Below are 13,707 nucleotides of genomic sequence, written 5' to 3'. Positions count from 1 at the left end.
ACTTTCAAGGTAACATGTGAAAATCACTCTATTTTTACAACTAAATACACTCTATGGTTCTATATATTAATATTAGAAAGGAGCTTCCAGCTATGGAGGTTCTACTGGATTAACCCTCCCACAGATAACCATAAACTCTGGACAAAATAAAAATTAACAACAACAAAAAAAAACAACTACTTAATGGCACTGGAGAGGCAACCAAAAGCAAGCAGAAATCAGATGAAGTCTGTACTTAGTTAGGATAAAGGGACAGCACTGAGCGAGTTTCCCATTTTTTGCCTAAGACAGGCCCCATTCCACATCTACTAAGTAGCTAAAACTCCAATAGAAATCCCACAGTCTTACTCGCTTGAAGAACCAGAACAGCAACTTCAAGGTGACAACAGCAGCTGGAAAGTGATGGGAAAAGTGACTCTGCAAAGGACAGAGTCACAGAAAGGGAAGCTTAAATGCTGCACAATAACTGTTCAAATCTAGCTGACCCATGAAGTACGTACACATGGGGCAGATTTCAAGCATGTCAGTTAAGAATAAAATAACTGAACAGATATTTTTGCTGCCCACCGAAGGAGACACAGTTTGGAATTTGAGTACAGTCAAGTTAATCAACTACTATCCTAGTCTGCTTTGACTGCTGTAACAAATACTGGAAGACTTAACTGTGGTTTCAACAACCAAAATTCATTTTCTCACTTCTAGAGACTGGAATCCAAGATTAAGGTGCTAGTAAGGTCTGTGTCTGGTGAGAGCCCCCTCCTTGGGTTGCAGACAGCTGTCTTTTCACTGTGTCGGGGAGAGGGAGCAAGCTCTCTGGTGTCTCTTCATATAAGGACCCTACCTTCATCACCTCATCTAACTCTAATTACCTCCACAAAGCCCCATCTTTAAATACCATCAACACTGAATTCTGGGAAGACACAAACATTCAGTCCATAACAACTACTTTAAAAAACAATATCAGTAGTCTTCAGAGGACTATAACAGAACCCAGAGTCTCTCCAAGGTAACATTCACAACACCTATGATAACAATCCAAAATTACCAGATATAAGAAGAAACAGGAAAATGTGACCCATACTCAAGAGAAAAGGCAATCAAATTAAGAGGAAGTTTGCCTACTAATAAAATGCAATAGCTTAAAAAAGTTAAATGACACTACAGATCTAGAAATTTTGAGTTACATGATAATTTTGTACATAGGTCAACATGCCTGCCAACAACAGCACAATGACAAAGAAAAATTAAGGCTAGCCTGAAGCAAAATGTTGAAAACAGCTGGCACTCTTTGACTTCCTCTGTCAGAGTCCTATTTATTTGATCTCCTGGCACTCCCACAGGCCCTTACGCTAGAGTTCTGCTCTTGTGCTTAATTGGCTGCCAACCACTTAACTAATTAATAATTACATATTACTGATAATTCAAATGTGAACCCTCTGAACAGGTTTTAAAGACACTGTTGAAAAGCTTCTGTGGAATGATAAACAGTTGGGGAAGTTTTATATATTAAAAAATAAACAGGGCTTCCCTGGTGGCGCAGTGGTTGAGAGTCTGCCTGCCGATGCAGGGGACACGGGTTCATGCCGTGGTCTGGGAAGATCCCACATGCCGCGGAGCGGCTGGGCCCGTGAGCCATGGCCGCTGAGCCTGCACGTCCTGAGCCTGTGCTCCGCAACGGGAGAGGCCACAACAGTGAGAGGCCCGCGTACCGCAAAAAAAAATAATAATAAAAATAAATAAATAAACAGAATCAGATTCAGACCATGACTATGTTTGTAAAGAGTCCAACTACTATAACCCATCTTATTTTCTGTTGGTTTTGCTGTCCTGCTGACCTCGTGGAGGTTGCTACCCTGACTGCTTACCAGCCCAATACTGCCCTCAATTTAAGGGATAGAAAATGTTTGATAAAGATAAGTATGAGCAGTTGCCATCATGCCATACCATGGAGTCCAAGACATTAAATAACTGAAGGCTAGACATTGAGTCTAAAAAGTGACCAACCTCCATTTAGCTCAAACAGCAGTAATTTTTTCCTCAGGTATTCCTGATAAAGTCTTACCCAGAATAATTCATTTTTACCATAAAGAATTATTATTAAAATGAAAAGGGATCAAAATTCATCATTTTAGGAGAAAAAAAGATAAGTATGTTGGCAAAAAAAAAAAAATTAAATTTCTTACACTAACTCAAGAAATTTTACCAGACTCCTAAGATTGCTAAAAAATCCAAATAAATATATTGACACAAAAGACAAACAGAACAACTGAGTAAATCACTTAGAAACTTGCACTTAAGGAAACTTGGTGTGTGACAGACACAGCAATACAAATCAGGAGATAATACCAATATACTATATGTATATGAACTATCACACTAGAATTCAAAATGAATACTAGATGGGTTAATAAAGTCATAACTTTAAAACTTCTACCAAAAAATAAATAACTCTATAACCTCAAGATAAGAAAAAGCACGTGCTATAAAGAAAATACTGATAAATTATTACACTAAAATTAAAAACCAATGTACACCAACAACCCAAAAATAAGTAAATAGCCCACCATTATCATCGGCAGGCGGATTCTCAACCACTGCACCACCAGGGAAGCCCCAAAGTAAAAATTTTAAAAGCTAGAGACTGAAGAAGGTATTTGTAGCTCATAAAACAAAAACAAACAAACAAAACACAAAAATTAGTATCCAGAATACATAAAGAACTTCTAGAAGTAAATAATAAAAAAGAAAAAGATAATCCATTAGAAAACTGAGCAAAGCAATTCATCAAAGAGGAGGTAACCATAGCCAAAAACTTGTAACCTGAAATGATACACAACATTATCGGTGGACAGGGACATGCAAATTAAAACAATGAGGAACTACTACACATTCATGAATCTGGCAAAATAAAAGAACCGCATCAAAAGTGCTGGCAAAGGCGTTGGGGGAAAAAAAAGAATTCTCATATACTTCTAGAGGGAGTGGACACTGCACAACTACTTTGGTCAACACTTTGGCAATATCTACAAAGATGAAGATGCACCTACCCTATGACCCAGCAATTCTACGTCTAGATATATACTTCCTAGAAAAATTCTCACATGTGTACATAAGGCGATACATATAAGAATGTTACATCATTATTTGTAAAAAACCTGGAAACAACCTAAATGCCCAATAACAGTAAAATGGACAACATACAGCATATTCCTATCGTGGAATAATATATAGCAGCTGAAAGGGATAAACTAAACCTTACATGTATCAACATGAATTAATCTCCAAAACCGAATGTTCATTAAAAAGAAAATAAAGAGGTCTTCCCTGGTGGCGCAGTGGTTGAAAGTCCGCCTGCCGATGCAGTGGACACAGGTTTGTGCCCCGGTCCAGGAAGATTCCGCATGCTGCGGAGCGGCTGGGCCCATGAGCCATGGCCACTGAGCCTGCGTGTCCGGAGCCTGTGCTCCGCAATGGGAGAGGCCACAACAGTGAGAGGCCAAAAAAAAAAAAAAAAGCTATAAGGATATACTGTTCAGCACAGGAAATATATCCTGTATTTAATAATAACTTTATTTTTTTAATATCTTTATTGAAGTATAATTACTTTACAATGTTGTGTTAGTTTCTGTTGTACAACAAAGTGAATCAGACATAAATGTACATATATCCCCATATCCCGGCTTATAATAACTGTAAATGGAGTATAATCTATAAAAATATTGAATCACTATGTTGTACACCTGAAACTAATATTGTATATCAATTATATTTCAATAAAAAAAGAAAATGAAAAAAAGATCCATAAAAAGATGTACATAATTCTATATATATCAAACATAGAAATACCAAAAGACCACTATATAGTATACAGACTCTTGGTAACAACATTACAAAAGCATCCAAAGGAACAATAAAGGCTAAATTTAGGATAAAAGTTATGTCTGAAAAAGTAGAAAGTGGAATGGGATTTTGATGGGGTACATCAAATTTTGTCTGTAATATTTTATTTCTTAAGCTGGGTGATAAGCACTGTCTGCTATATTATGATCTACACACCTGAATTCCATAACAAAAAAAACCAGCAAAGAACTCAAATTATATACATTTATTTTAAAATATTATGTACTTTCAGTCAAATAGTATACAATTTAAATTCTGCACCTTTTTTCCTGGCTCCTTATTACCTAATATTTTTTCAAAAGCAACAGCATCTGTCGAATTAAATGGATCTATCACATATACCTAATTCAATGACCATTGATTGATATGTTTTCAGATGATACCACAAAAATTAATCTGAAAAAGAGAAATCTAAAGAAGTATTGGACATTCTCTATTACAAATCTTGAGCCTTCATATTGGAGTAAACCATAACAACCTATTCTCTGTCCCTGAGTAGTGTGATGATACTTTGTTGATACACTCATTATAGGCATCTATAGTTTTTATTAATGAGTTCTACCTATAACAAAATCTATTTAGTTTAGTTAATGACTTTTCCAATCTATTAAGGATTCCCTCAGAATAGTAAATCTCTGCACTTCGTCAAAATACCATGTAAACAACTGAGTTATAAATAACCTATCCTAAAGTTATTACATAGAAATTTGGTAGTAAAGGAAATTCTACTAAGCTTTACAGCATTTAAAGAAAATATGGTACGACAAAATTTTTTTAAAGGTGACACATCTTTTTTCTTTTTTTTTAAAGGATGCACCTTGCCTTTATTGAAGAGTCTTTAAAGAATTCAGTAGCTTACTTCGTATTTTTTTTAACATCTTTATTGGGGTATAATTGCTTTACAATGGTGTGTTAGTTTCTGCTTCATAACAAAGTGAATCAGTTATACATATACATATGTTGCCATATCTCTTCCCTCTTGCATCTCCCTCCCTCCCACCCTCCCTATCCCACCGCTCCAGGTGGTCACAAAGCACCAAGCCGATATCCCTGTGCCATGCGGCTGCTTCCCACTAGCTATCTACCTTACGTTTGTTAGTGTATATATGTCCATGACTCTCTCTCGCCCTGTCACCCTTCCCCCTCCCCATATCCTCAAGTCCGTTCTCCAGTAGGTCTGTGTCTTTATTCCTGTCTTACCCCTAGGTTCTTCATGACATTTTTTTTTCTTAAATTCCATATATATGTGTTAGCATGCGGTATTTGTCTTTTTCTTTCTGACTTACTTCACTCTGTGTGACAAACTCTAGGTCTATCCACCTCATTACAAATAGCTCAATTTCGTTTCTTTTCATGGCTGAGTAATATTCCATTGTATGTACTACTCAGCCATAAATGACACATCTTTTTAAATGACCTTAACTTTTTTACTTAACAGTAACACCTGTCATCTGACATCTCGCTAATAAAGATCCTTCTCCAGGTTTCTATAATTTGGCAAGTCAACACCTACTTTTCCACTTATAAGCCTTATGACCTCTGGTGAGTGGTTCTGCTTCTCTGTTCTTTATACAAATAATGGAGGGCGGAAAAAGTGTCTACTTCATAATGGAGTCTTGAGAGTGATATATGTAACTGATATATGTAAAGCATTTAGAACGATGGCCACAAAATGCTAATACATGTTAGCTAATATTGTGAAAATTTGTCTAAAGCCTATAACACACTTTGTTTAGTCAGGAGTACCTTCTGGGTAGAGCACCTTCCAGGTACTGGGTATGGTAAATTATACTTAAAAACAAGGAAGACTGCTAGTTCACATACTGAGGGGTAATTTACAGTCCCATCTTTCTATTCTAGTTAATGTTTCTCCAGTCTCCTCCTTATAGTAATAGTCTGCTTCCCAGATAACTTTCCTTCTATCATTCCTAATGTACTACCAAACTGTCAGAGAAAAGTAGGTAACTAAGCCTATTAAATTTCACTTTGCACATATTTTTCAACCACTGAACTCTGGGCTTAAGGGTGCTATATTTCTGATAATGGCTTGGCTCAAAAGCTTTTTTTCTTTCTATGAGGAGTTGGGTTTCCAAAGGATGAAGTTTTCAGAAGTCTGGCAGCTGGGATAGTTGAGGTGTTAAGTTATTAACATGTTTTCATGACGCAAGGAGGGACAAATAGTGTTTCACAGACTTTAATCCTAGTACTGCTCCTGAGGTGAAGTAGAAAAAAGATTACCATCTGCCTTTCACAGAGTAACAGTGACACTCATAAAAGAGTGTGACTTGGCAAAGATGCTTAGGTGAACAGGCAAGTCTATCAATTTCAAAGAACTGCTTACCGCCATACACCAAAATTTCTTCAACAGGGTTCTAAAACCTTTAGTCAGGAAACTAAACACATATTCCCCCAAAAGATCCAGAGTAATTTTCTAAATCCTAGGTGAACCGAACCAAAGGGTCAACAAAATATCTAAAAGTAGTAACTTAATTCAAATTAAACCAACATTTTTATAAAGATAAACTAGAAGAGGTCCAATTCTCCAAGTCACACATTTCACTTATATTCAAACTAATCTAATAATTACGAAGTCCCTTCTAAGAGTGACACACATCTAAGTGTTTTTATACCAATTCATATAAGTGACTCAGTTCAAATTCCCATAGATAGCCAAATGTTCCTCATGTTCTAAACTAATCTCAACCACTCTGAACTTTGCCTCCAGGCAACAAACTTAAAACAGGCATTTAAAGAGCAGTCTCTTAAAAAAAAACAAAACAAAAAAACATTGTAAAATTTAATCATATGCTGAAAGGTTCCCCCAAAAAGAAAGGAGAAACAGAAACCCAGAGTGAAATAACTGAGCAATGGCAATAATCATCAATTGCTACTATTATGTGAATGTATGATGGGGAACTTCACAACTCAAAGATCAGGCAGCTGACAACACCAACCCACTGGTCAATCTTAACATCAAAAAAAGAAAAACAACCAGACAGCATGTGCCTCTTAATGTAATGCAATAAAAACTACACAGCACTACCTGTGAAGCAGTCTTGCCAAAACATCCAACTAGAATCTCATAGAGTCTTTAGATTAACCACTCGTTCACAGGAAATACAGAGGAGAAAGGAACATGTTACAGGATGCTATACGGATACATTCAACAAAATCCAAACTGGGAAATTCTACAGGGCAAATGATCTGGATTTTTTTTTCATTAAATAAATGTTAAATGACAAGACCAAAAAAGCAGGGGGAGGGGATACAAGAGACTGAGATTTATCAACCAAATGCTGTGTGGACTTCTTTGGCTCCTGATTCAAACAAACCAACTGGGGAAAAAAACATGAGAAAATTAAGGAAATATACTGAATATTTAATGATATCAAAGAATTATTAACTTTAGGTGTGCTAATAGTACTGTGGATATGTTAAAGTTTTAGAGATAAACATAATGAAGTACCTGTAGATGGAACATGTCTGAGATTTGCTTTTAAATTATCCAGTTGAGGAGGAATGAGAGGGATAATAGCACAAACAATATTCACATGTTTCAAACTGTTGAAAAGGGTCATGGGTATATGGTGATTCATTTTACTATTATACCTTTGTAAGTTTGAAATCTCCCACATTAGAATGTTCAAGAAAGAGATTATCAGAGTACTGTATCAAAAATATCTATGGTTGGCAAAACTCTCAAACTTAAATTTTAGAAGTGTTTGCTTCAATAGACCTTCATTTAAAAATCAAAACCAGGGACTTCCCTGGTGGCAGAGTGGTTGGGAATCCACCTGCCAATGCAGGGAACAAGAGTTCAAGCCCTGGCCCGGGAGGATCCCACATGCCACGGAGCAGCTAGGCCCATGCGCAACAACTACTGAGCCTGCACTCTAGAGCCCGCGAGCCACAATTGCTGAAGCCCGCATGCCTAGAGCCCATGCTCTGCAACAAGAGGCCACCGCAGTGAGAAGCCCGTGCACTGCAACGAAGAGTAGCCCCCCCACCCCCCGCTCACTGCAACCATAGAAAGCCCGCGCAGCCATGAAGACCCAATGCAGCTATAAATAAATAAATTTGTAAAAAAAAAAAAATCGAAGTCAAAAATACAATTTTAAGTACTGCCCTTAAGTATTATATTTGCACATATTAAGTAATGACTTCAACTATTACATGTTTTCATTTTATGTCTGGTTCTTCTGACTGACATTTGCTAACACACACACACACACACACCTCCTCGAAAGGAACCAAGCTCTAAATATTCTAACGCCTAAACATCTCAATCAGTTCCTTCTTTTCTTCTACTACTTCTTTACGTCAAGCCCTAAATATTTTGGTCAGTCTTGCTACAGCCTCCTTATGGACTCTCTTTTCAGCTTAAACACACAGCAAGTCACCCTCCATACTGATTCCTTCAGTGGACCCCTCATCTCCAGAATAAAATCCAAACTTCTTTGCATAACATACATTGCCCTCAGAAATCTGGTCCCTGCCTAGCTTTATAACACTCCCAGACTAGTACCCCATATATCATCCCATACTCCACTCTTTCTAAACTACATACAGTACTTGTACAACAGATCTTAAGATAAATTATGGATGCTCTTTTTTTTTTTTTTTGGCCACACTGCACAGCTTTCAGGATCTTAGCTCCCCGACCAGGGGTCGAACTCAGGCCCTCAGCAGTGAAAGCGCCGAGTCCTAAACACTGGACCAGGGATTTCCCTGGATGCTCTTCTCTTCTAAAGCTCAGTTCCCTTAGACTAAAACCACCAATACCAAATTCTACATACCTTCTATCTCCAGGTTAATTAATTCCTATTGCCTCTACGACACTCACTTCTCCTATCAGCTCCTTTGCAAGCCTAATCAGACTTTCCTTTCTCTCTCCCTGACTACCCTATACATTCAAAGTAATCTATGCAGTAATATCAAACTACCTTTTTGCTTTTTGCATATCTATACTGCCCTTCAAGACAGAGTATCACAGAGCCTGCTAGACACTAAATGTTCGTTTTGTGATGTATGCATCTCCCATTGACAACAGACAGGTAGTTCTTTTATAAATAACTGGAATGTAAGCGGTTTGAAAGTGGGAAACTTGTCTAACACATCTTTGCCACTCCAGTGCTTGGAATATATTAAACACTGTTTACCAAATGAATGAAACAAATATTTCTAATAGCCATGGTTTTTAATTTTGTAACAAAATTTATTCCACTGCAGTTTCCCTTGTGTTTCTTGGTATTTTATTTGTTTTGTGTTGTTTTCTGGTCTCTTGGCTGATTAGTTTTAAAGCAAAGGCCTTAAACAAGAGTTTACAATAAGAATTATACAGTGTAGCTACAACATACTTAGGGAAACTTTCAGGTCACAGTGTTTACCTTAAAGTTGAGGAGGCTCAACGAATTATCATTATTGGAGAACCTCAGTATTAGGTTATCCTAAGGTTTCACTGTAATTTAATTGGAAATTGTAGGGAAAAAATCACAAAACTCAATAGCAGTCAGGACCCAAGCAACGTAAAAAATAAAATCAGATTCTTAATTTCAAATTTTAAAATGAAAAATTCTCCCTGTAGAAACAACAATACTGCATACAAACTTTGTTTCGGAGGCGGGGGGTGCATCTGCTACAAAAATGGAAAACAAACACAAGAGAAACTCTGACCACGTCAATTTTTGAAGGCTAGATTTCAAAGTGTGTAGATAGCGACATAGATAGCGACATTAAGAGGCTGAACTTAACAGCACCTGAGGTAAGACTAAGAAATTGACTTTCACTAGAATGTCACTAGAAACAAAGTCATCTGGTTGCTTTAAGCAAACAGTAGGAAGCAATGGCTTTTAAGATGATGAATCGTCTTCATTTCCATTTTCTAACGTATCTAAATGTTTTTCTAAATACTTAAATGGCATGTTCAAATGTATGCTATTTACCATATAAAAAAAGGAAAACTAGACACATCACTGAACAGTATTAATGGTTTGCTTTTTTTTTAATGAAAGGCACTTTGATTCAACTTCCCCCCCCAAAATAGATTCCCTTAAAATCCACTTAAGTAATAAATGTTAAAATTTAGCGTCGGTAGAGGAACTTAACAAATCCTTCTTTTAAAAATTACGAAAAAAGGTAAAATGACGTTTTTATTGACTTTACCGAAAAATGTGGAAAATAATGGAAAGGTGTACTATTTATTCAAAGCATAACTACTTTCGTGGTTTCAATTTGTATGGTACTTGAATTAGTTTCTAGAGAAAAGTAAACCTGCCAGACTCCAGCAGAGAGAGAATTGTTTGCATGAAGCCTATCTAGTTCAACTACTGACCAGGAATACCTACCCGCTCGTCAAGTCTCTGATCTAAATGACTTTCTCTGTGAGAAATCTTCTAATTTTATTCCTGGCCTTAACAAAAACCTCTATCAGAAGGTGAAATGCGCCGCATCCCTCTCGCAACTTTGGTTTAAAACACGACCAACCCTTCTCTGGGGCAACGGATGAGGCGGTTCGACATAAATCCAGACAACACATCGCCTCGGTACCTACAGCAGCGCCCCAATAAAACCCTTAATTCTTGCTAAAGAAAATTCCAAACCAGATTTAGCGTCAATATCGTCTAATCCCTCCTCTTGGGCTCCAGAGGAAAATGGACCTGTGGAGTACACGCTGCGCAGCAAACAAGGCACAGCTCCAAAGCCGTATCCTCTATCCCGTTTTTGCTCCCTCTCAGCCCTCCCTCTGCTTCCATGCAGAACTTGAGCAGAGCATTTGGCTGCTTTATCTGCCAGCAAAAAGCGCCAGGAGGAACGCGCTCCCGGGAGATGCGGAGCTTGCAGGCTGAGCGCTGCCTCTGGCGCGCTGCGGCCGCTCGGCTCTGCCAGGTCCTCCGCGGCTCCCACCTCTGCCGCCCCGAAGAGCCCTCGCTTGAGCCCGGGCTCCGCTCAGGGGATTCCCGCGACGAGGTGTCGCGCCAGATTTGCTACCTGCTTCCTGCTCCTCACTCGCGAAAGAACTGCACTCCCGTCCCGCCACGGCAAGTCCGGAAGCCTCAAGGCAAACCGGCGGTGCATAGCCCCAGGAAGAGCGGCTCCGCACACACACTTGCCAGCCGAGTCCTCCCCCTTCCCTGCCCGCAACCCCCAGGGCCATTCCCCCGCCTGGGCCTGCGTGGGTCCAGTACCATTCTCCTCACGGGGCGGACTCCGGAAGGGCAGCAACTCCACCTCCTCCTCCTCCGCGGCCTGTAGCCATCTATCGGGAAGCGTCTCCGGAGGCGGCAGCAGAGGCCGCCGGACAAGGACAGCCCAGGGAAACCTTCTCAGAACTAACTCAGCTCCGGCACTAGCAGCAGAAACTGAGTCTTTCATAATTGTGCGACCAACTCCGCCGGGTGACTGGCCACAGGGACGCGCCCGCGCCCGCCTCCGCCGGCGACGGGGCTGGAGACAGACCACGTGAGGGGCGCGTCGTGTGCGTAGCCGCCCGCGGCCCGGGTCACGTGAGAGGCGCGCGCTCCCTCACTTACAGGCCGGCTCCATGCGCGCCGCGCGTGCGCGTCGGGCACGAGCGCCCCCAGTCCCAGCGTCTCGGGTATGCCGAGTTGGGTGAGGTGTTCTCCTCAGATCTCCGTGGGATGCCTAGGCGGGACTTGCACAAACATCTGCCTCAGCTCGGGGAGTGGAACTTAAGGAAGCGATAGTTGAGGTTTAAGGTTTCAGGCCCCTGGGATCCCGCCGGGAGTTGTGGCGTGGTCTCGTCTCTGTTAACTGGGCCTGGCGTCTGCCTGCAACCCCGTAGCTGTGCCTCAGCGAGGGTGGAGGCCTTCCATGTTTTTCTCTCCTAGTCCAAAATGGAAAATTATCTTGACCCAAATCATGTTCTTCCTCTAGCTTCTTCCCCTGTTTGTGCCAGCAAAAATTCTTCTGGCTTTAACTGTGGGCACTAGCCTTTCCCTCCAGAGATATCTCCCGCCGGCGCGGACACACCACACACCTGAACCTAAGACTGTGGCTTTTCTGTCTTTCCTTTTCCTTTGCTCTCACACCAGCCCAGGTTTGACCATTAGGGATAGTTTACTGTTGCTTTTCACACTCCGGAAAAACGTCAAGAGTTCCTCTGTCTGATGATAATCTCATCTCTTTTTTAAAAACAGTTTCATTGGGACTTCCCTGGTGGTGCAGAGGTTAAGAACCTTCCTGCCAATGCAGGGGACACGGGTTTGAGCCCTGGTCCGGGAAAGTTCCACACGCCAGGGAGCAACTAGGCAGGTGCGCCACAACTACTGAGCCCGCAAGCCTAGAGTCTGTGTTCTGCAACGAGAGAAGCCACCTCAATCACCTCGATGAGGCACCTGTGCACTGCAACTAGAGAAAGCCTGTGAGCAGCAATAAAGACCCAATACAGCCAAAAATAAATAAAGTAAAATTATTTTTAAAAACAGCTTTATTGAGGAATAATTGACATGTCAATTAAGTAACCTATGCCTATTTAAATGTACAATTGGACAAGTATTGACATATTTATACACCCATGAAATCGTCACACTCAAGACAGTGAACGTATTCATTACCTCACACTTTCCTTCTGCCCTTTATAATTCTTCCATCCTGTCCCTCCCCATCTCCATCCTTTAGCAACTACTGATCTGCTTTCACTCACTATAGATTAGTTTGCATATTCTAAAGTTTTATGTAGTGGAATTATACCATATGTACTTTTCTGGGGGAAGGGAGAGGAGGTCTGGCTTCTTTCACTCAGCATAGCTATAACCTTGTAAACCTTTTAAAACACAATTCACTGAAGTAGGATCTTCTCTTCAACAAAACTGATCCACCCATTTTCCCTAACAAGCTTTGGCCATACTTGTGAACAATCTTCAATTACAGACATACCCTGGAGATATTTCAAGTTCCATTCCAGACCACTGCAATAAAGTGAATATTGCACTAAACTGTGTCACATAAATGTTTTGGTTTCCCAGTGCATATAAAAGTTATGTTTACACTATACTGAGGTCATTAAGTGTACAATAGCATTATGTCTAAAAAAAACTACATACCTTAATTTAAAAATACTTTATTGCTTTGAAAATAGTATCTTTGGGCTTCCCTGGTGGCACAGTGGTTGAGAGTCCGCCTGCCGATGCAGGGGACACGGGTTCGTGCCCCGGTCTGGGAAGATCCCACATGCCGCAGAGCGGCTGGGCCCGTGAGCCATGGCCGCTGAGCCTGCGCGTCCTGAGCCTGTGCTCCGCAACAGGAGAGGCCACAGCAGTGAGAGGCCCGCGTACCACAAAAAAAAAATAGTATCTTTGAAGAGCAATAAAATGAAGTGCAATAAAACAAGGTATGCCTGTATTGTATATTCCTTCCCCATCTCACAGGTCCAGCAGGACCAAGGTTTAAAAAATGGTGTTTTTTTTTTTCTTTTTTTTTTCTTTTTGGCGGTATTGGGTCTTTGTTGCTGAGCGCAGGCTTTTCCCTAATTATGGAGAGCGGGGGCTACTCTTCGCTGCTGTACGTGGGCTTCTCATTGCGGTGGCTTCACTTGTTGCAGAGCACAGGCTCTAGGCGCTTGGGCTTCAGTAGTGGCACGCAGGCTCAGTAGTTGTGGCTCGCAGGCTCTAGAGCACAAGCTCAGTAGTTGTGGCTCACTTAGTTGCCCCGCGGCATGTGGGCTCTTCCCAGGCCAGGGGTTGAACCCATGTCCCCTGCATTGGCAGGCAGATTCTTAACCACTGCGCCACCAGGGAAGTCCTAAAAAAATGTTTTAAAACATGTGTCATACCTTTCCTACTAGATTGT

At 40.6% G+C, this 13,707-nt stretch overlaps 1 protein-coding gene across 3 annotated transcripts in view; it reads right to left on the bottom strand.

Moving 5' to 3' along the window:
* Positions 1-11,328, bottom strand: part of TRPM7 (transient receptor potential cation channel subfamily M member 7) — a 112,386-nt gene extending 101,058 nt beyond the window's left edge. For all 3 annotated transcript variants that reach the window (XM_024761869.1, XM_024761871.1, XM_024761870.1), the window contains exon 1: positions 11,085-11,328. In XM_024761869.1, coding sequence (XP_024617637.1) covers positions 11,085-11,087 — 3 coding nt within the window. In that variant the 5' untranslated portion in view covers positions 11,088-11,328. The remainder of the gene's footprint in view (positions 1-11,084) is intronic.
* Positions 11,329-13,707: the final 2,379 nt, after the last annotated feature.

The sequence above is a fragment of the Neophocaena asiaeorientalis genome, unplaced genomic scaffold (genome assembly GCF_003031525.2).
Source record: "Neophocaena asiaeorientalis asiaeorientalis breed wild unplaced genomic scaffold, Neophocaena_asiaeorientalis_V1.1 scaffold111, whole genome shotgun sequence".
NCBI lineage: Eukaryota > Metazoa > Chordata > Mammalia > Artiodactyla > Phocoenidae > Neophocaena > Neophocaena asiaeorientalis.
Note: the sequence above shows the minus strand (reverse complement) of the source record. Positions and strands in the feature narration are given on the sequence as shown.